A 22325-nucleotide genomic window follows, 5' to 3' on the forward strand; every position below is an offset into this window, starting at 1 on the left:
AACCCGCTCATACGACCTGGGGCCCGATTTTGACCGAACAGGATATGATACAATGTACGGATGGCCACGTCACTACCTTCAGCAGGGCGGATAATCCCTGGTAATCCCATACCCTGCGGCTCGGCTCTCCTCGAAGCTACTACCGGAGAGATAGATGCCGGCCCCTCCGGAGTCTTCCCCACTCCTACCATGCCTGCCCGAGCCATTCGCCAGCTAACTCACCAAAAGCTACCTAACTACTCCAGTCGGCACGCCACCGGACGCTCCCTCAGGCATCATCACAATAGTCGGGGCACGCTCATATTCATCCCCAACATCCACCACATCTCGACTCGAATCTGCTGATGTATCGCTGACATATCGGATCGCTCGCTCGTCCCACACACCGATCGCTCTATTATGGAATCTCAACTAGAACCACTCAAATTATCAACCTAGCTATCGGTGCCCTTCAACACGTCGACACCCCGAAAGTCAGCCTCTTCAATCTCAGTGACCCGTCCTATCGAGAGATATGGAACCTTAGACAGTCAGTCGCCCCACTTAACTGACCGACCGAAGGAAGAGGCTGCTACCAGTCGACCTGCCCAATACCATTCGCCCCTCCTTGGTCGACCCCTCCAACCGACGACGACCCTGGAACCAGTTCAACAAGCACTAATTCGCTGCCCCAGGCGACCGACCCACTCAAGCTAACCAAGTTACCTACTCGCCCTGCTCACCAATCCACCAACCTAAAAACTCCCACTCACCCTGGATACCGATCCTATTCAGTCCCACGACAGCCCTCTTACCACTCGTAAGACAGACCGACCAACCAATACTAAACACGACTTCGTCTTCCGATCCACCAAAAAACCCAAAAATACTCGAAATTGCGGATTCTTCCGGATATCCACCGAAAATCAAATCTATGCCTATCTCTCATCCTAACACAAAACACTGGAAACCCAGTTAAACCCACTCAAAAGTTTAAAAAAACCTTCATCACTCCAAAGTTTCAACAAAAAAGAAACCAAAAACAGAACAGCAAATCGGCCTAAGAGAAAAATGGTTACCTTGGAAGATTGCAGAAAAGACCACACTGCGCTCAAGAACTGGGACAAAAAAGAGAAAAGGGGAGAGAAATTTTTTGGATGAAAACACAAAACAACGCGAATGGAAGATGAACAGTCTATTCCTCAATTTTGTAAGAAAATGCAAACACGTGGCAGTTTGTGATTGGCCAGTTGTTAGGGGTTCTCTTCGTTTTCCGCTCTCGAAAGACGGATCGATCGCCATTAACACGTGGAGCGATCCGGACCACCTGGGAAACTGTGGCCCTGTACGGACTGCGTCTCGTCGCCCAACTCTTCCAACGACTCAGTTTGTACCTCCCAAAATGAGTCCGACGCGCATCCAATCTTCACACGCCAACAAGTCCACTGTGCCACTCGATCCACCCGACCGACTCAGCTTTCAATTCAGGAGCCCTCCCAAGCATCCTCGCTCAGCCGCCCGGAAGGCCTGGTCGACGATGCATGAGCTTGGAATAGCCCGGTCGAGCCATCTTCAGAACAAAATGGAAACCTCGCCATTCATCCGTCCTGGCGAACGAGTGGACAAGTGTAGCTGAGATGCCTCACCCACTTGTCCTCAACATCCCGACGAGTAAGCTTTTAGTAAACTTCCTAAACCTGTCCGATCGGCATGACGAATGAATACCTCCTCTAACGGTCTCCTTGCTAGCGCGTGGATGTACCGAACGACCACATCTAGTTCTCGCTCTTCGGCTCGAACCTCAGGCACATCGAATGATGGCTACTCTGGGTCAGGAGTGGATACCGAACGACGTCCATCAGGATCACCTACGATGGTCAGATCATTCACTCCAATGATCTTCGTCCATGAGGGAAGACCGAGCTCCTTGAGCGCAACCTACTCTCTGACTTAAGATACTCTCAACTCAAAAGTGGGGACAAACTGTTAGGGCCAAAAATCGTCCTTGGCCTAAATAGGGAAATAGGACCACTAGTGAAGAAAGACCAGGCCCAATCCTACAGAGGCCCAAGCCAGATTAGTCCTATTTGATATGAGATATAGCCGGCCAAACCACGTGGGCGCGAGCCTCTTAATCCAGTCCATTTCCTAGGTCCGTGGGCGAATCCAAGCCCACAGCCCCCTCAGAGTACTTTCCTACTCTAATCAAACTCCTATTCAAGGTCGCCTTCCTATTCCTGATCACTTCCTACTGGAGTTACTCTCCTAACAGAATCACCTTCCTATCGACACTGGTAAGACAGCTCACCACGCGCCTGATTCTTCTAGGGTTTGCATCAGAGTCATACTAGGATCTACTTCTACCAGATTAGGAGACCAGACGACCACTATAAAGCAGGCCCCTTCACAAAGGAGAGGACATTACACCTTCACACCCGGAAGCTTACTTGAGAGCTCTACATCACTGCCGTAGTCACATCCCGACTAGACTTCGGTAACCTTTTGCTCCCTAGCCCTCACTATATTAGCCTTTAGCCTAGCTGACTTGAGCGTCAGGTGCTAGGAAAACCCACCCTGGTGTTTCGTTCGCTTCACGCGTGTGTTTCTCTACGTGGCAGGTACAGCAGATCGCTATGGCCTCAACCTCACGGGATCAGACCCCCCTTCCGTACAGTAATTTTTACGTCCTACCTCCCCTCTTATTCATGCAGTGGCCGGCCAACTGGAAGGAACCGCCACCAAACAAGTCTCCCATAGAAGCCATGGGCGTTGAACAAGCCGACTGTTGGATGACCCCGATAATAAGATACGTGGCAGACGATGAGCTCCCGGGTGGCAAGAACGAAGCACACCAAATGAAAGCAAGAGCCGCCAGATTCACCCTACATGAGGGCCAACTCCTCAAAAAGTCATTCTCGGGCCCCTATCTCAAATGCATAAGCCTAGAAGAGGCCCAAAATGTTCTAGCCGAACTCCATGAAGGCGAATACGGCAACCATGCAAGGGGGTGCAGTCTTGCTCATCAGGTGATCACCGCTGGATACTACTGGCCGACCATACGCATCGATTCGACCGCTTACGTGAAGAAGAAGTGCGACAGCTATCAAAGGTTTGCCCATATCTCACACCTCCTACCAGAACGACTCCATTCCATTCTCACCCCTTGGCCATTCATGAAGTGGGGAATGGACATCGTGGGAAAGCTACCTACTGCACCAGGGCAACGAGTCTTCATGTTGGCAGTGACAGACTACTTCACCAAGTGGATAGAAGCCGAAGCCTTTGCACAAGTCAGAGATCGAGAGGTAAAAGCCTTCATCTGGAAGAATGTAATCTGTCGGTTCGGAATACCGAAGGAGATTGTCACCGATAATGGATCCCAGTTCACTAGTTCAGGCTTCAGGGATTTCTGTGACATGTGAGGAATAAAGTTGAGTTTCTCAACACCCCGCAACCCCCAGTCTAACGGCCAGGCCGAGTCATCAAACAAGACCATCATACATACATTGAAGAAGCGATTGCAGAAAGCTAAGGGCGCATGGGCAGACGAGCTACCCGGAGTCCTCTGTTCATACCGAACCACGACTCGATCATCAACTGGTGAAACCCCATTTTCCCTGACATACGGTTCCAAAGCAGTCATTCCAGCTGAAGTATCAGTTCCGTCCACCAGGCTCCAATGGGCAGACGAGAAATCAAACAGTCAAAACCTTTGCCAGAACCTAGACACTGTAGACGAGCTAGGGGAATAGGCGAGCATCCGCAACGCAGTCTACCAGCAACAAGCCGCCCGACATTGTAACCGCAACGTGAGGATCCGCACTTTCAAGATAGGCAACTGGGTCCTTCGTAGGGTCTTCCAAAACACCGAGGAAATTAACTCTGGCAAACTCGGCCCCACTTGGGAAGGCCCTTACAAAATAATCAAAGAAGCAGGGAAAGGCGCCTACAAACTCCAGACCCCCGAGGGCAAAGACATCAACAACAATTGGAATGCCGTTCACCTCAAACGCTACTACTCCTAGGTGAACCTTGTCTTTTTTGGGGATTTGTTTTTCATTTCATTTCATTGTTAATAAAAGGATGAGTGGGCCTATCCACCTCCTCTTAGACAGTCGGCCTCATGGCCAGATATTTAATGAAGTATTATTCAGAAGTTCTCATCTTCAAATCGACCCCGGTCGAGGAATTACTTACACCTTCAAATCGGCCTTGCCCGATAAACGTACGGACACCTTCAAATCAGCCCTGCCCGACGAACGTACGGACACCTTTAAATCGACCCTGCCCGATAAACCTACGGACACCTTCAAATAGGTCCTGCCCGATAAAACGTACGGACACCTTCAAATCGGCCCTGCCTGATGAACGTACGGACACCTTCAAATCGGCCCTGCCCGATGAACATACGGACACCTTCAAATCGGCCCTGCCCGATAAAACGTACCAACACTCTCAATCGGCCCCGCCTGATAAAACGTACGGACACCTTCAATCGGCCCCGCCCGATAAAATGTACGGACACCTTCAATCGGCCCCGCCTGATAAAACGTACGGACACCTTCAATCGGCCCCGCCTGATAAAACGTACGGACACCTTCAATCGGCCCCGCCCGATAAAACGTGCGGACACCTTCAATCGGCCTTTCCTGATAAAACGTATGGACACCTTCAAGTCGACCCGGTCGATGAATTACTCACACCCTCGAATCGACCCCGCTTGACTCACGATGACACCTTCAGATCGGCCCTGCCCGATCCAAGACTTGGCACCTTGGGACCGGCCCCATCCGACCCAAAAATCGAATTGAAGATGCACTGTCATTCATCCAGGGGACTACACACTCGGTCGGCCAGACCGAATGAATGATTCCTACACCATTGTCAAGCAAAGCACCAACCCAGCCCAACATAAGGCCTACATGCCTTAGCCATTGGGCCGCGCTGAGGTAACATGCACAAACATAACACCTACAAGAAGAGAAATAAAAGAACAGTTCATTCATCCAAGGAGACAACACTAGAAACCAGAATAGTCAAAGGTGGTATATATGGCATCAAGCGCCCCAGTTCAGAATACAAAAAACGGCACAGACGCCAGAAAAAAGGGCATCGCAGGCCCCAAAATACAAAAACAAAAGAAAGCGCTAAGCATCCTCAGCACGAGCCTCATCCTCCATCACCAAATCAGTTGCCATGCCCGCACCACTAGTGCTCAGCCCCACAGCCCGGTCGCTCACGTCCCCAACACCCGGCTGACTAAGGTCAGGCGCCTGCTCCTCGTCCTGTCCCCCCGGATGACCAGTTCCTTCTTCTAACAACTCCTGCATGAGCAGAATGTCTTCATCCGGATCCCAATGAGAGGTCCGCCTTTCCTTGAACTCCAGCATTAGCTTGCCTCGGGCCTTAATGATGGCGTCATCAGCAATGGAGATGACTACTCCCTGAGGGACTCGACCTCCGCGGTCCTCTCGGCTAACTCACGCAGTAACCTCTCGACCGTGGCCTCACTATCCCTGAGGCGCTGCTGACTCTCCTGCTCAGCCTTCTGGGATGCTGCCTCCCTCTGCCGTAAACCAGCGTTGGCCTTGGATATATCCTGTATCCGCTTCTCCTGCGCCACGATAGACTTCCTTAGATGGAGACTACTAGTGAGTACCTGCACAACAAAACTCAGCAATGAGAACAGAGTCAAAAACAGGAAAAATGAACAAATACTGCCATACCTGAACGGTGCGGGATACACCCCAATCGGCTGCAGCAACTGCACCCATCTGGTTCAGGCGCGCCTCACCCACTGCGAACAAGAAAGAGTCGGCCAGCCTACTCATAGATGTCGCGTTGGAATAAGTCGACGCAGTAGCTGGAATCGTGATAGTAATAGTCCCGGCCTCCTCATCCACAACGGCAGCCTGGGACGACCCGGCTCCCGCTGAAGGCTACTGGCTCGGTGGCTGCCGACTGGGTGGCGTCGCCAATACGTCCTCAACCCTCACATCCGCCCTAGCCAACGACTCCCTCTTCCTCTTCTCTCGACGCCTGGCGATGGATTTACTCGCACTTGGGACCCTCAACTTCTTTATAAGTGACTCTGCAAGTGCAAACTCTCCAACGGTTAGTGGGTTCAGCCCGGACTCACCAAAAATCAACTGATTGCAGTATCGACTTAGGAGAACGTCCCAAGTCTACTTCAGCGAGGGGAAGGGAGTACCTCTCTGTATCGCCTCTACTCCAGCCCAAAGAATGCTGGTCCTCAAGTTGGACTCTGCTAGCACTACCCGCCCATCCCTCTGCTCCAATGGGATCGCCAACACTCTCTGAGTCGCTACGTCCAAGCCGTCTCCGCTCTACCCAGCACGATTGAAATCAAGTTCTGCAAACAAAAAACACAATCAAGATTTAGTAATCAAAAGAACGAAACAAACGACTAAGTTCTCACCAGTGGCTCACCAGCCAATCGGGATCTCGCCCGGGCCCCTCTCTCTGAAAACGGCCTGACCTCTTAAGAAGAAATAGCGGTCTTTCCAGTTCTTATCACTGGACCGCAGGTTGGTTACCAGGTGAGACTGGTCGTGCCTCAAGTTCAGCAAATATCGGCCCTTCTCCTTATCGTTCTCCTTCAGGAAGTATGAGTACAGTAGCTCGTGCAACCCGAACACAACTTGGTGCCAAACACACAAATCCTCCAGGGCCATCAGCAATCTCCAAGCGTTCGGCATAAGCTGGGAAGGGGCAATCATGAAGTGGTTCAGCACCTCCCAGACGAGGCGAGGCACAGGCAACCTCAACCCGTCATGGAACCATTTCTCATAAACACAGATCCAGCCTTCAGTTTCCTAATCAACCCGCTCATACGACCGTGGGGTCTGGATCTTGACCGAACCAGGGATATGATACAATGTACGGATGCGCCACACGTCACTACCCTTCAGCACGGGCGGATAATCCCTGGTAAAAATCCCATTACCCTGCTGGCTCGGCTCTTCCTCGGAGCCACTATCGGATGAAGATGGATTGCCGGCCCCTCCAGAGTCTTCCCCACTCCTACCATGCCAGCCCGAGCCACTCGACCCAGTCTGAATCGCTCCCAAAACGGCTATACTGACTCCAGTCGGTACGCCCACGGGGACGCCCCCTTCAGGCATCATCACTATAGTAGGGGCACGCTTATACTCATCCCCCGGGTCTGCCGCAACCCCGCTCGAACTAACCGTGTCAAAATCTGACATGTTGCCTCGGTCGCCCAACCCAACAGATCAACCCAAGCCTCGCTCCTAACTGCCAAAAACGCCAAGTATGAAGTAGCCACCCGACCGGAGATACCGACCGCATAATGTCAAAAACAGAATTGCCACTCGCCCCACAGCACCGGTCTATCACCTAGAAACGGGTTCCCCAACCTTTGGTCGACCCTCCTGGTCGACCACCTCGGCCCTCGACCTAAATCTTCCTTGGCTCACCCCCGATAACGCCCAATCAATCCCCCGAGTATTCACTCGCTCGCCCCGGGCGACCAACCCCCAAGACTACAGTCTACTCGCCCTTGTTCATCGACCTATCACCCTAGTCACCCGCCCGATCTGGACGACCGACCAGTTCACTTCATAGTACTCCTTGCTACTCGGTCGGATGGAGCGGACGGTCTAACTCCGATTCCACCAAAATTACACCCTACTCGGTCAGGCGGGCCGACCGAACGATCTTGCACTAAAATTGGTTTCGTCTTCCATATTCCACCCAGAACGCCCAGGAAAAACTCCAAAAACAACAGCCAACTTGCTGGAAACACACAGAAAATCTGAAAATCTGAACCTATTCTAGAAAATCAAAATGCCAACACTTCTAAAAATCCTCAAAACCAGTCAAAACTACTCAATCCCCAAAAAATTCCACCCTATCATCCAAAAACCTAGCAAACAATGGAAACAAACCTAAAAATCAGTCCAAAGGAAAGAGGATTTACCGTAAAATAATAGATTGTAGACAAAAAGCCGTCGTCGTTGAAAAGAAACCAGAACAGAATCGAAGAAACGAAAAGGAAAGAAAAATTTTCTTTGAAGAGAAAATGGGAGAAAAACGCGAACTGGAAGACGAACAGTTCGCCCTTTCACTTTTAAAAGGGAAAACTGTCAGGCAAGGACACGTGACAGCCCGCGATTAGCCATAGGTCAAAACGCCTTTTCAGTTTCCCGCCTCGTAAATGAAGATCTGATCTCTGCCGAACACGTGGCAAGCATCCGCGGCGCCTGGAAAACGGCAACGACATACGGAAGCCTAAATCGACCGCCCATACCTGCCGACCGAGTCAACACGCGCCCGCCAATGGACCACACCCCTGTAAATCAGAGGCTCAGGAGGTTCCCCCCAGACCAGTCGATCGACTGGGAACGGTCCAGCCCGAGCTCTAGCATTATCGTTCTTCCGTAGCGGACGAATAGACAACCAACATCAAAGCTCACACATCCCCTACACTCGATCGCTCGATACCCCCGACCGATTCGGTCCTAGACTTCCGAAGGCACTCTAAGTGCCCCACGCTTCGCTGGCCCGAAAGACATGGCACACCGGTCGACTAGCTTAAAACGGCCAGTTTCGAACCCTCGTCGGACCAAGAAGTTTCACCCGCTCGTCCTCCCATAGCGAACGAAGGGTAGTCAGTAGAAGTTCATGTCCCATCCACTCCATCGTCCGTGCGTCCTGATCGAATGAATAGTCTTACTATCAGTGAACTCTCCACCTTACTCGACCATGAAGACCGAGCGAACTCCGAGCTACCAGACCCTTCCTCTCCAGTCGGTCGGACGTACCGGATAAGCGCGTGAGATCCGGACCATGCTTCTCTGATCCCTCGACCCCTTACACCGATCAGGTATGACTGACGTACTCCCGACCGATAATGGATACCGAACGACCCCAGGACACAGATCTCCCAACAGGTCATCCATCCCGGATGACCAAGTGCCCATCGATCGCTTCCTACTCTCTGACTTAAGTAACTTTTAACTTAGAGAGTGGGCGGCAAACTGTTAGGGTCAAAAATCGTCCTTGGCCCAAATAGGGAAATGAGCCCGACACTGAAGAAGAAGCCAAGCCCAATCCCGATATGATCCAATCGGATTAGGCCCTTTCGATACAAAATACAGCCGGCCCAAACCACGTGGGCGCAAGCCTCTTAATACCAGTCCATTTCCCAGGTCTATGGGCGAATCCAGAGCCCACAGCCCCTCAGAATACTTCCCTACTCCTAATCAGTCCCCTATTCAAGGTCACCTTCCTATTTCTGATTGCTTTCCTATTCGGAGTCAATCTCCTAATTAGAATCACCGTCCTATCCGGACACGGGTAAGATAGCTTACCACGGCCCTAATTCTTCTAGGGTTTGCATCAGAGTCACACTAGGACTCCTATTTCTACCAGGATTGGGAGACCAGACAATCACTATATAAGCAAAGGCCAGCCCTCTCACAAGGGACATGGACATTACACCTTCACCCCCTACGCTCTTACTTGAGAGCTTCGCTTCATCGCCATAGTCACAGTCCCCGACTAGACTTCAGGTAATCTCTCACTCCCTAGCCCTCACTATATTAGCCTTTCAGCCTTGCTAACTTGAGCATCGGAGTGCCTACGGCAAACACCACCCTGGTGTTTCCCATTCGCTTCACGTGTGTTTCTCTACGTGTGCAGGTATAGCAGATCGCTAGTGGCCTCAACCTCAACCTCAACCTCACGGGATCAGACCCCCCCTTCCGTACAGGTAGATTTTTACGTCTACAACTTTCCAATCCTGCACTGATTTGATCAGAAATCGATTTAGTTATTTGCACAAATACAACACCAACTTTGAGAATCTCAGGGCACAAGTTGAGAAGCTGACCCTTGTCAAACAGCGTGTGCAGCTTAAGATTCAGGTTGCTGAAAGAAATGGGGAAGAGATAGAAAATGAAATTACAGAGTGGCTGAGTGGTGTCTACCACCTCCTCTCTAAGGCAAGAAGAATTATTGAAGGTGAATGGAAAGGAAAGAAGAGATGTTTCGGGGGGGCATGTCCTGATTTGAGAATCCGCCATCAGCTTAGTAAGAAAGCGGCGAGGGAAGTTAAGGCTATGGTTTTATACCTGTCTAAAGGTGAAAGATTCCATGAAATCTACTCCCGTCCCATTCCAGAGGACATATCAAAATTGATTACTTCGAGCCAAAACCCACTTATTTCTTTGTGCAACTACAAGAGATACTATGTGAATCTTGTTACTGAACTTGAGAAACTGATGGATGCCAGAGAGCGTGTGCAACATATGATGGAGGTTTCTAGAAGAAATGGAGAAGCGATTTATGAGGATGTTTTGAAGTGGGTAACTAATGTTGAGGAGCTCATTGATGATACAAGGAGGAGTTTTGAAGGCTTTGAGTAGAAAGCAAATAACTGATGTTTCATTGGGTTGTGTCCTTATCTAAGAACTCGTTATCATCTCAACAACAAAGCAGTGAGGCAACTGAAAGCTGTTGCTGAACTCCAGGGAGAAGGAGTGTTCCATAGAGTTTCTTACACTATCATTCCACCCAGCATATGGCTTACTTCTACCAAAGTTTACGAGAATTTTGGATCAAGAATGTCCACTTTGCAGGGTCTATACAGCACATTAAAGGATCCGGCTATCAACATAGTTGGGGTGTACGGAATGGGTGGCATTGGCAAGACTATGCTAGTGAAGCAAGTTGCTGTTGAAGTCGAGACACACAAGCTCTTTGATGTTGTGATTTTCGCAGAGGTAACCCCATTTGTGGACTTAAAAAAGATTCAAGGAGACATTGCAGATCAACTAGGTCTGATGTTCCGGGAGGGGAATGAAGTGGGGAGAGCAGTTTGACTATTTAAACGATTGATGAAAGAGAAAAGCATCCTTGTAATATTAGATAATATCTGGACAAGTCTTGATTTNTAGCCCTCACTATATTAGCCTTTCAGCCTTGCTAACTTGAGCATCGGAGTGCCTACGGCAAACACCACCCTGGTGTTTCCCATTCGCTTCACGTGTGTTTCTCTACGTGTGCAGGTATAGCAGATCGCTAGTGGCCTCAACCTCAACCTCAACCTCACGGGATCAGACCCCCCCTTCCGTACAGGTAGATTTTTACGTCTACAACTTTCCAATCCTGCACTGATTTGATCAGAAATCGATTTAGTTATTTGCACAAATACAACACCAACTTTGAGAATCTCAGGGCACAAGTTGAGAAGCTGACCCTTGTCAAACAGCGTGTGCAGCTTAAGATTCAGGTTGCTGAAAGAAATGGGGAAGAGATAGAAAATGAAATTACAGAGTGGCTGAGTGGTGTCTACCACCTCCTCTCTAAGGCAAGAAGAATTATTGAAGGTGAATGGAAAGGAAAGAAGAGATGTTTCGGGGGGGCATGTCCTGATTTGAGAATCCGCCATCAGCTTAGTAAGAAAGCGGCGAGGGAAGTTAAGGCTATGGTTTTATACCTGTCTAAAGGTGAAAGATTCCATGAAATCTACTCCAGTCCCATTCTAGAGGACATATCAAAATTGATTACTTCGAGCCAAAACCCACTTATTTCTTTGCGTAACTACAAGAGATACTATGTGAATCTTGTTACTGAACTTGAGAAACTGATGGATGCCAGAGAGCATGTGTAGCATATGATAGAGGTTTCTAGAAGAAATGGAGAAGCGATTTATGAGGATGTTTTAAAGTGGTTAACTAATGTTGAGGAGCTCGTTGATGATACAAGAATGAGTTTTGAAGGCTTTGAGCAGAAAGAAAATAATCGATTTTTCATTGGGTTGTGTCCTGATCTGAGAACCTGTTATCATCTCAGCAACAAAGCAATGAGGCAACTGAAAGCTGTTGCTGAACCCCAGGGAGAAGGAGTGTTCCATAGAGTTTCTTACACTATCATTTCACCCAGCAAATGGCTTACTTCTACCAAAGTTTACGAGAATTTTGGATCAAGAATGTCCACTTTGCAGGGTCTATACAACACATTAAAGGATCCGGCTATCAACATAGTTGGGGTGTACGGAATGGGTGGCATTGGCAAGACTGTGTTAGTGAAGTAAGTTACTGCTGAAGTCGAGACACACAAGCTCTTTGATGTTGTGATTTTCGCAGAGGTAACCCCATTTGTGGACTTAAAAAAGATTCAAGGAGACATTACAGATTAGCTAGGTCTGATGTTCCGGGAGGGGAATGAAGTGGGGAGAGCAGTTTGGCTATTTAAACGATTGATGAAAGAGAAGAGCATCCTTGTAATATTAGATAATATCTGGACAAGTCTTGATTTGAGGAGAGTTGGAATTCCTGTGAGAAATGAACATAAGGGATGTAAAGTATTGCTAACGTCAAGAGATCATGATGTATTAAGCTAGATAGGTTCTCGTCATAATTTCGCTGTTAGTGTTTTAGATGAAGAAGAAGGTTTTAGTCTATTTAAGAAAATAACAGGTGATTCTGCTGAAAACCATGAGTTGCAGTCCTTAGGAATTGACATAGCCAAGGCATGTGGAGGTTTGCCTCTTGCCATTGCTTCAATTGCAATTGCATTAAGAGGCAAGGGTTTAGCTACATGGCGCAATGCATTGCGAAGTTTGAGAAGGCCTTTATTGAATAACTTCACTGGAATACTTGTGGAGGTTTATTCAAGTATAGAGTTGAGTTACAATCTTTTGAAAGGTGAGGAACTCAAGTCAACTTTTTTGCTTTGTAGTATAATGGAATATTCTGGTGATGTTTCCATTATGGAGTTGTTGAAATATGGAATGGGTTTGGGTTTATTTAAAGAAATTAGTAGGGTGGAAGAAGCACAAAATAGAGTATTTACATTGATCCATGAACTCAAATGCTCTTGTTTGTTACTAGACGGTTATTCCAATGAATGGTTTTCTATTCATGATGTTGTTCGTCTTGTTGCCATATCAATTGCATCTAGAGATCAACATACATTTATACTGAGAAATGAGGCTACAAATTGGCTAGATAAGGATGCACTTAGAAGTTGCAAAGCAATCTTTATACGTGATAGTAATGATAGAGAGCTTCCTGAAGGTTTGGAAAGTCCACATCTCAATTTTTTCAATCTTCTTGCTCGAAATCCTTTTATGAAAATTCCAGACAATTTTTTCACTGGAATGACAAAACTCACTATTATAAATTTAACCAAAATGCAATTATCACCATTACCTTTCTCACTTTGTCTCTTAGTAAACCTTCGAACATTGTGTTTGGATCAGTGCAAATTGGGAAACATAGCTGGTATTGGAGACTTGAAGAACCTAGAAATCCTCAGCTTATCACATCCTGACATTAAGTTTTTGCCTAAAGATATAGGACAGTTGACTCAGCTGAGGATGTTAGATGTGAGTGATTGTTCCAAACTAAAAGTTTTCACCAAATGTCATATCAAGTTTATCTTGTTTAGAAGAACTGTATATGAATAATAGCTTTGTTCAATGGGAAGTTGAAGGACTCAACTTTGAAGGAAGAAATGCTAGCCTTGATGAGTTGAAGCATTTGTCTGAATTGACATCCTTAGAAATACATAGTAAAGATGCCAATATTCTACCAAGAGATCTTGTTTCTAAGTTGAAAAGATATAGGATATTCATAGGTGATGAGTGGGACTGGTTTAGTGAGTATGGGACTTTAAGAACATTGAAACTGAAGGTCAATGCTAGCATTTTTCCGAAGCGGGGGATTACCAGGCAATTGAATGGAATTGAAGAACTATATTTAGAAGAATTGCTGGGTGTCAATAATGTTCTTTATCAATTAGATGGAGTAGGTTTTTCACAATTGAAGCATCTCCACATTCAGAATAATTCCTCCTTTCAATGTATTGTTGACCCAATGGACCGGGAACCTAGTCATGCTTTTCTGCTCTTGGAGTCACTGTCTCTTCAAAACTTGATTAACTTGGAGATGATATTTAAAGGTCAATTCACTGTAGAGAAATTTTGCAATTTAAAATTCATAAAGGTGGAAAAGTGTGATAAGTTGAAAAATGTCTTCTCATTTTCTATTGCTAGAGGGCTTCCACAACTTCAAACACTTGAAGTCATTGAATGCAGTAATATGGAAATGATTTTTTTTTCCTGGAAATGAAGATGGCATTGAAGAGATTTATGCCACTGAAAGTAAAGATGACTTCGAAGATATTTATGATGATGATAGTGAAGATGACATCGACAACAATGAAGTGATCGATAAGATTGCAATAGTTCGTATACGCTTCTTGACTTTGAAATCACTTCCAATACTCAGAAGCTCTTGCTTGAAAGTAACAAGGTCTGATAAAGTTGTTTTGGAGGATGAGCTTGACTCAAACATACCACTTTTTAGTGAAAGGGTAAGTTAATCAGAACTTTTTTTTTTTTTTTTCATTTTTATTCACTTTTCTTCCTCTCCATTATTAACAAATACTGGAAAAATAAATTGCTTAGGGAAAAGCAACAGAAATCTAAACCCTTGGGGATGTCATATGTCCATGATAAAAAGTTACACTTTTTAGATTTATTCGAAATAATATTGAAACATTAACTTTCTGCAGGTCCTGTTTCCCAGGTTGGAGATGTTGGAACTGGCTGAAATTAATGTTCAAAACATTTGGCACAATCAACTTCCATCAACGTATTCTTCCATCCAAAATTTAACACATTTGATCTTGCGGGGATGTGGTAAATTAAAATTTATCTTTACATCTTCAATATTTAGAAGCTTTGTGAAGCTCTAGCACCTTGAGATAAGCCATTGTGCAGTTCTAGAAGAGGTAATAATCATTATCTTAAGGAAGGACAAAATCTTCCCTCGTTTAGAATGCATGGTGATAAAAGACTTTGAAAAACTCACGAGATTTTGGTTAGAAAATTACATTGAATTTCCATCCTTGAAACAGTTGGAGATAGAGCAATGCCCTCAATTCAAGGCATTCCTCTTGACAAACATAAGCACCGACTTAGAGGACATTCCACCTTTCTTCAATGAAAAGGTAGAAGACACTAAATTATTTACTTTTTTCTGCTATCTTTCATATCTCGTTGTACGAATCTTTTTATCTTCTAGATCTTAATTTATCCAGATAAAAATTTTCAATTACTTCTTTTAAAATTAGAAATAATAGTAGTTACTCCATGGCATGAATCCTACAGGTTGCATTACCAAGCTTAGAGGAACTGGTAATTTCTGGCATGGATAACTTGAAGATGATGTGGAACTACCAACTTTCTGAGCATTCTTTTCAAAAACTAAAATTAATGAAAATCAAGAACTGTGATAACTTATTGACTATTTTTCCTTCTAATATCTGTGAAAGGTTTTGGCAGTTAGAATCACTAACAGTTACTGCTGGTGGTTGATTTATGGAGATATTTGATCTCCAGAGGCTAAATTTTGAAGAATAACATTCTAAACCTCAGTTAAAAGAATTGTGTATCCATGGTCTACCAAAAGTGACGCATGTATGGAAAAGGGATCCCCAAGGAATGCTTTCCTTTCCCAAGCTGCAAATAGTGAGAGTTTTTGGATGTCAGAATCTAGAAAATCTATTTCCGGCCTCCATTGCCAGGAACATTTTTAAACTTGAAGAGCTTGAGATGGTTAATTGTGAAGTGGAGGAGATTGTTTCAAAGGAAGACAGAATTGAAGCCGTTGCTAGGTTTGTCTTTCCACATGTAACCTTCCTCAAACTCTCATTGCTTCAACGACTTAGTTGCTTCTATCCCAGAAAACATACTTCAGAATGGCTGGTTTTAAAAAAGCTGGAGCTGTATGATTGTGATAGGGTGAAGATATTCACTACAAAATTTCTTAGTCTCCAGGAAAGTAATGAGTACCAACCAGAACAGGCTCTCTTCTTGGTGGAAAAGGTATGAGACCCTTTTTTTTTTTTTTTTTGGTTCCTTTGAAACTGTATATGGATATTAGGTCGAAAATTCCATCTCTTTTAACAAAATAATTTATCTTTTAATTGCCACAGTTAAGTCAGATAAAACTATTACATATCAACTTCATTCAGTCAAGTATATTGAGTTCAAATTTTTTGATAGTTTTATAAAATGTTTTAAGCATTCATCTGTCTAATTATGGCAGCTTGAAATCATTTTTTGATACTGCCTATTTTATGAAATTGTCAAGAGGAACATCAAATTCAATTTTCCCTTGTTTATTGGTAACTAGGTCTTTCCTCATTTGAAGGAGCTGAAATTAGGTGGGAAGGTTGTGGAGATAATATGGCAAGGCGGATTTCCGGTACATCTCTTTCGCAGACTTGAAGTTCTTCACATTGTGAAAGATGAATCAGATGTTTTTCCGCTTCATTCCTTTCAAAGATTTCACAATCTGGAAAAGCTCATTCTGAGTCATGGTTCATGCAAAGAGATACTCTCACATGTAGAGGTGGAGGGACATGTCACGCTGTTGGCACAGATTAAAGATTTCAAGTTGTTTGAACTGTCTAATCTAAAGTACATGTCTAAACAACGGTCAAAACTGGGCACAATTATTCAAAATCTTGAAATTCTTGATGTATGGTGGTGCAGTAGTTTGATTAATTTAGTGCCATCCTCTGCATCTTTCCACAATCTAACAGTTTTGGAAGTGTGGTTTTGCAATAGATTGATGAACTTATTAGCATTCTCAACCGCCAAAACCCTGGTGCAACTTAAAGAAATGAAGATTTGTGGATGTGAAATGATGACAAAAGTAGTTGCAGCTGAGGGAAATGCAATAGAAGCTGAGATTAACTTTTGCAAATTGAAGAGCTTAACGCTTTTTGGTTTAGGAAGTCTTACGAGTTTCTTCCCTGGGAATAATACTTTCAAATTCCCATCCTTAGAAGAACTCTTTGTAATAGAATGCCCCAATCTGTATATTTTCTCTGGAGGAGTTTTAAGCGTACCTAACTTACACGAAGTACAGCAGAACTGGGCAGCGGATGTTTGGCGCTGGGACGGTGATCTTAATACAACCATTCAACAGTTGCATAAGAAAGTGGTATGTATCAATTTCTGAGCTGATTCCCTTATTTTTTTCATTTATTATTGGACTCTGGTTCAACATTTATAGAAATGTCGTTTGGTTTCTTTGTATTTGTAGTTAGTTCCTTCATTCACCTGAAATATGCTCTGCTCTGTGGTTGCAGAATGCCGAAACTTCTAAAGAAGATTGAGGCCATCTTCTATCTAGTTTGTCAGATGTTGTGATTCATATTATGTTCAAGTTACAGGGTGAAAGCCCTTTTCTTTGTGTCTTTCTTGTGGCATTGCTACTTTGTAAGTATTATCAGTATATGTGTTTCCTTCATTTGATAATTTTGTGTTTACATGTAATGAAAATTCTCGAGTGATTTTGTTTAAGATTGTGCAGCAATAGAAAATTGATAAGCTTTCTTAGAACACAAACTCAATTCTATGCAAAAGCATTGAAAATGGCAGAAAGAGAACATATTTTAGAAACCACATCTTACGAGTTTCAGGTACATGTAAACGATACATCTTTTTTCCCGTCTTCATATTGTATTTCTGTCACAAAAAATGCTGAAAGTTTTTAGATGTAACTGCAGGAATTGAGTTGTCAGAAAAGAAGCAGCATCTTGAACAGGACAAGAAATCAAGATTGAAACTTCTCATACTTTTGGAATCAAAACTGTAAAGAAATTTGTACAATATAGTTGATTCTCCTAAAGCTATGGATATCTCACCAACTCTTCTCTGCCTTCATTGTTCCATCTTTAAACCTCGAATCAATACCAATTTTCCTGAAGGGAATTTTTAACCAAAGCAGGCAGATATATAGTGAAGTGTTAAACTTCTCCAAACTGTGAAGTCTAATAGAAACAGAATCTGTTCTCTCATCCTTTGATTTGTTCAATGGCTACCCAATCTTCCATAAATGATTTCCTACCAAATGGGAAATGGGTCCAAATTCATGAGAAGTTACAAATGATTCCTACAAAATGGGCCAAATAATAATTGGGCCACCGATAGAACAAGGCTGAAAACTCTATCTAATGGGAGATTGGTCCATAACCTTTTTGTATATTTTATTTTCAATTTTATGAAATTGAATAATGTTTTGAGTGATACCATACATTCCAAACCGAATCTCAAAATTTTCATTCTAAATGATGTGTTAACTAATTTAGTGTTGACATATCATTTACCATATCAAACATTTTTTAGTAATGTTATGCCCACAACTTCTTCTCACAAACTTTCTCTTACAATCCTGACGTGATAACTTACAATTGATCAGTCGTAATTTATCAGGTAGAACTCATTACGAGTTGCCACGTTGGGTTGTAAGAGGAAGTTTGTGAGAAAAGATTGTGGGTGTAGTGTTTTTCAACTTTTTATTTACTAATCAATACCACTTAAGACAACCCATAACTTGGAACAAGAAATTTGAGTTATCAATTGGAAGTGTAGTATTATTCTAAATTTTTTACCCATAGCACTTATCCTATAATCATGAATATGTATTCATCATATTTCAATTTTTCAAATTCAGTATGATACGTATACCAACCAAAGTTGTTTAACCAATTTCGTGAATAGTCTTTTGAGTTTGTGGAGGCTTTATCAATTGAATACTATTATAAATACAAAGTTTCTATACAAAGTGACATTTATTGTCAATTAATTATTATGTCATTCATCCGGATTTAGTGAGTTGCTTTTATATATATATAATTATATATATATATATATAATATACTATATCTTCACTCTTCAATTTATTTGATACAAAATCATTTTGTATCAAAGACTTTGTATATATAATGATATTTTTATTGATTAAATACTTTATATATTTTGTGCTACGATTTGTGACTAATCTAAATGCTAATCAACCAATTAATCACAAAAGAAATCAAGAACAAGCAAACACACACAAGAGTTTACCGTGGTTCACTTGCTCAAGATTTGAGCAAGTTACATCCATATTGAGCTCTTGAACACCGAGGCTCACTACACTAAGAAGATTAATATTGTTTACAAACTACAATTTTAGATTCTCAAGCACTAGCCAACTCACTTTGCTAATCTATCACCCAACTCTTTTACCGTAACCTCTAAACCCAAGAGAAAGACTCCCTAAGCTTCTCTATCTGTGAAGGAAACATCACCTTCATTGAACAACCCAATTGATTGCACAAAGATTACAAGAATTAAAGTAAACTAAAGAACCAGCAAAGCAAAATTTTACAGAGTCAAAGAAGAAGAGAAAAAACTTATTTGTTCTCTGTAGCTTTAATTGAAGAGCAATCCTCTTTTATATCTTTGACTTTTCAAGAAAATGTCAGTCATTAGATGAGCCTTGAATTAACCATCAGGATTGCATAAAGCTTGAACCAAAACGGCAGCGTCAGACTTAATGTTTTCAGCTTCACGCTTTTACATTTAGTGTTAGACTCAATGTTTTTAGGTTTACAGTTTTACATTTTGTTTATAAATTTTAGGTTGATGTATTGATACAGTATTGGTTGCAAAATTTGTTGGTAAAAAACTGAGATTATGGGCACTTGCGCAGCCAAAGACTGTTATTTCCTGTTTCCAAAAGATTACAGGGTTTGACAGGACGGCTTATGTGCAGAGATTTTTGGATTATAAAAAATAAAAAATAAAAAAAAAACCGAATAAAAAAAAAAATTGAGCTTACCGAGGGTATTATATTATATAGCACTTTTTAAAGCCTTAGAGTTGAAAATTAGCGCTTTTTGGAATGTATCTCATCAAATAGCACAATTCCAATTTATACAAAATTTATGGACAAAATTGCCCCTAATGACAAATCCCTAAACCTTAACCCAAAATCCATGCTTTCACTCTAAAATCCCAAGTGAAGACCCGTTATTATGTTTATGTAATAAGTTGGGAGTAGAATTCAACAGTTTAACAGTTTAACATGCATCAAGTTGTTGGGAGTAATTAATTGAAAAATTGATGCCTCACGACACTACTTTAGTCCAAGAAGCGCTTGTATACATTTGTACAAGAGTAAAACCATTAATTTCAGAGCAATATTATTTTTACAACTGAGTCATACAACCAGACAAAAAACAAAAGATAGAGTAGTACTTTTACCTGAATTTTGTGTAATTTTTTTCTGGTTGTATGACTCAATTGTAAGTAAAATATTATTGTTAATTTCATGCATCTATCTTATTCTACTAAGCATAAGTTGTGATGTATTAGAGATTCCCTTATATTTCGTTCAGGCAAGATGGTGAGAGCCCTTTTGTTTCTCTATCTTCATTTTTCTATTTTTTATTCCTTCATTGTGATATTTCTTCTTTGAAAGTTTTAACATACAGTATTTGGTTTTCTTCATTATTTGATAATTTGACGCTGAATGGTGGAATGTAATACCCCATATTTGTGAACAGTGTCCCTAAGGAATTGGTTTTGGTGTAGGGTGCAAAGTGTAAGAATTCAAAGCCTTGGTTGGAGTAAAGTGTCACAATTGAAACGATGGAGGGCCAAATTAAATTTAGCAAAGTTAGTATAAAAGTGGGTTGTTCAACCAAAATGGAGAAGAATAGAGAAGGAGAGAAGGAATAGAGAGAAAAGAGAAAAGAGAAGAAGAAGAAGAAGAAGAGAAGAGGAAGAGAAAGAGAAAGCAGAAAGGAAATAAGAGAAAGAAAATGATTTTGAGCCAAGGGACACCTTTACATGGAAAGTTCATTGGACCGTAGATAAGGGAAGACAAGCGAGGCACCGTCGGAGGATGCCGATCCCTTCTTTGGGTTGAGTCTTTAGCTCTAGAGAGGTGAGTGGATTCAAACCTTTCTCTTTACTATCTTTTGTTATAGTTAAAGTGCTTGTATATAAATAAGTGGTAATTATTTATGTACTCTTACATTGAATTTTAATGTCTATAAATGTTTGTAAAATGATGTTTGGATTTAATTGAAGTAATTAGACCCAATAGTATTTGGATCTAACTGAAGTAAATAGACTAATGATGTTTGGATTTAATTGAAGTAATTAAGACTAATAGTGTTTGGATTTAAGTAAATGGGCTTTATGGTGTTGGTCAATTGAAATAGTTGGGTTGTTGGGTTTTATTAACGTGAAAGGCTGGTTGTTATTAATGAGGCCCAAGTTGCATCGAATGAATTTTGGGTCTTAATCTTAAGTGGACTAGTTTATAAATAATATGGTCCAGATTTTTACGGTTGGGCTTTGAGTTTGACAAGTGGGCTGGCTTATTATTAATAGGACCCACATTATATTTGGGTTTTGAATTGGATAGCAATTGGTGGAAGGACCCTTAGTGGGTTAAATTGTAAGAAATGACAATATATAAGGGTTTGGTTGTAAGAACTCAAAAGTGTAGGGGTTTGACAAGAATCCAAAAGTTTAGGGGGTTGATTGTAAGAATTCAAATGTTTGGGACTATAGTGAATTGAATGAAAAATATAAGGGGTAAATTGATTAATTCTTGTCCATATTTCATGACATACACTCGTATGTACACATTGGCGTTATTAAGAAATATATGGAACCCATATTCAAATATTCGCATGAAGGAATGAAATATCATTAAAAGTTGGGAAATTCAGGAGTGATGTGTTGAAAATGCAGGTGAGAGTGTAAGGATGTGTTTGGTTGGGAGTGAAAGGGTACGTTGTGTTTGGATCTAAGATCACCCTCCCATAGTATCCATCCCTCTTCAGATATCAGCTAGTTTGTATTTTATTTCTTAGCCCCCTGTGAGTGTTGAGATGGTTCATACTACCGCATGGTGGTAGCTTCCTATCGGGATAGTGCGAACACCTAAGAGCTGCAAGCAGAATATTTGAGTATACCATCCTGAGGATAGACTATGGGTGTTACCACCCCAAGGATAGACTGTGGGTGGGATATTGACGCCTTGAGGATAGATTGTGGGCGAGACTCTTCTATATGATACCATATCATAACACTCCGAGGATAGATCGTGGGTCAGGTATAGTTATCCAGTGATGAGTATACCATCCCGAGGATAGATTGTGGATGATACCACCCCGAGGATAGACCGTGGGTGGGATATTGATACATGACATCCTGAGGATAGACTGTGGGCGAGATTCTTCTATATGATACCATATCATGACACCCCGAGATAGACCGTGGGTCGAGTATGGTTATCTTGTGCTGATTTAGCCATCCCGAGGATAGACTGTGGATGGTGCCACCCCGAGGATAGACTGTGGGTGGCCTAGTTGGTTGTCTGTATTAGGGACCTTGGGTACTAGAGTGGTGGTAGTGGTGGTGATTGTAATAACAATGTGAGGAGAGTTGGTTCACATCCAGCGGCTATAGGCTAGGGTAGAATTTATGATTA

The 22325-nt window shown here is 42.8% G+C and overlaps 2 protein-coding genes across 2 annotated transcripts; both read left to right on the top strand.

Moving 5' to 3' along the window:
* Positions 1–11641: 11641 nt before the first annotated feature.
* Positions 11642–14291, top strand: LOC116135307 (disease resistance protein At4g27190-like). The gene is made up of 5 exons (XM_031421014.1): positions 11642–12057; positions 12400–13350; positions 13442–13932; positions 14105–14217; positions 14262–14291. Exons 1-5 carry the CDS (start codon positions 11642–11644, stop codon positions 14289–14291), a joined length of 2001 nt encoding a protein of 666 aa, XP_031276874.1.
* A 526-nt stretch (positions 14292–14817) lies between these two features.
* On the top strand, positions 14818–15365 carry LOC116135264. The gene is made up of 2 exons (XM_031420959.1): positions 14818–14985; positions 15146–15365. The coding sequence occupies exons 1-2, from the start codon at positions 14818–14820 to the stop codon at positions 15350–15352; spliced, it is 375 nt and encodes a 124-aa protein (XP_031276819.1). The 3' UTR covers positions 15353–15365.
* Positions 15366–22325: the final 6960 nt, after the last annotated feature.

The sequence above is a fragment of the Pistacia vera genome, unplaced genomic scaffold, assembly GCF_008641045.1.
Source record: "Pistacia vera cultivar Batoury unplaced genomic scaffold, PisVer_v2 Contig298, whole genome shotgun sequence".
Lineage (NCBI taxonomy): Eukaryota > Viridiplantae > Streptophyta > Magnoliopsida > Sapindales > Anacardiaceae > Pistacia > Pistacia vera.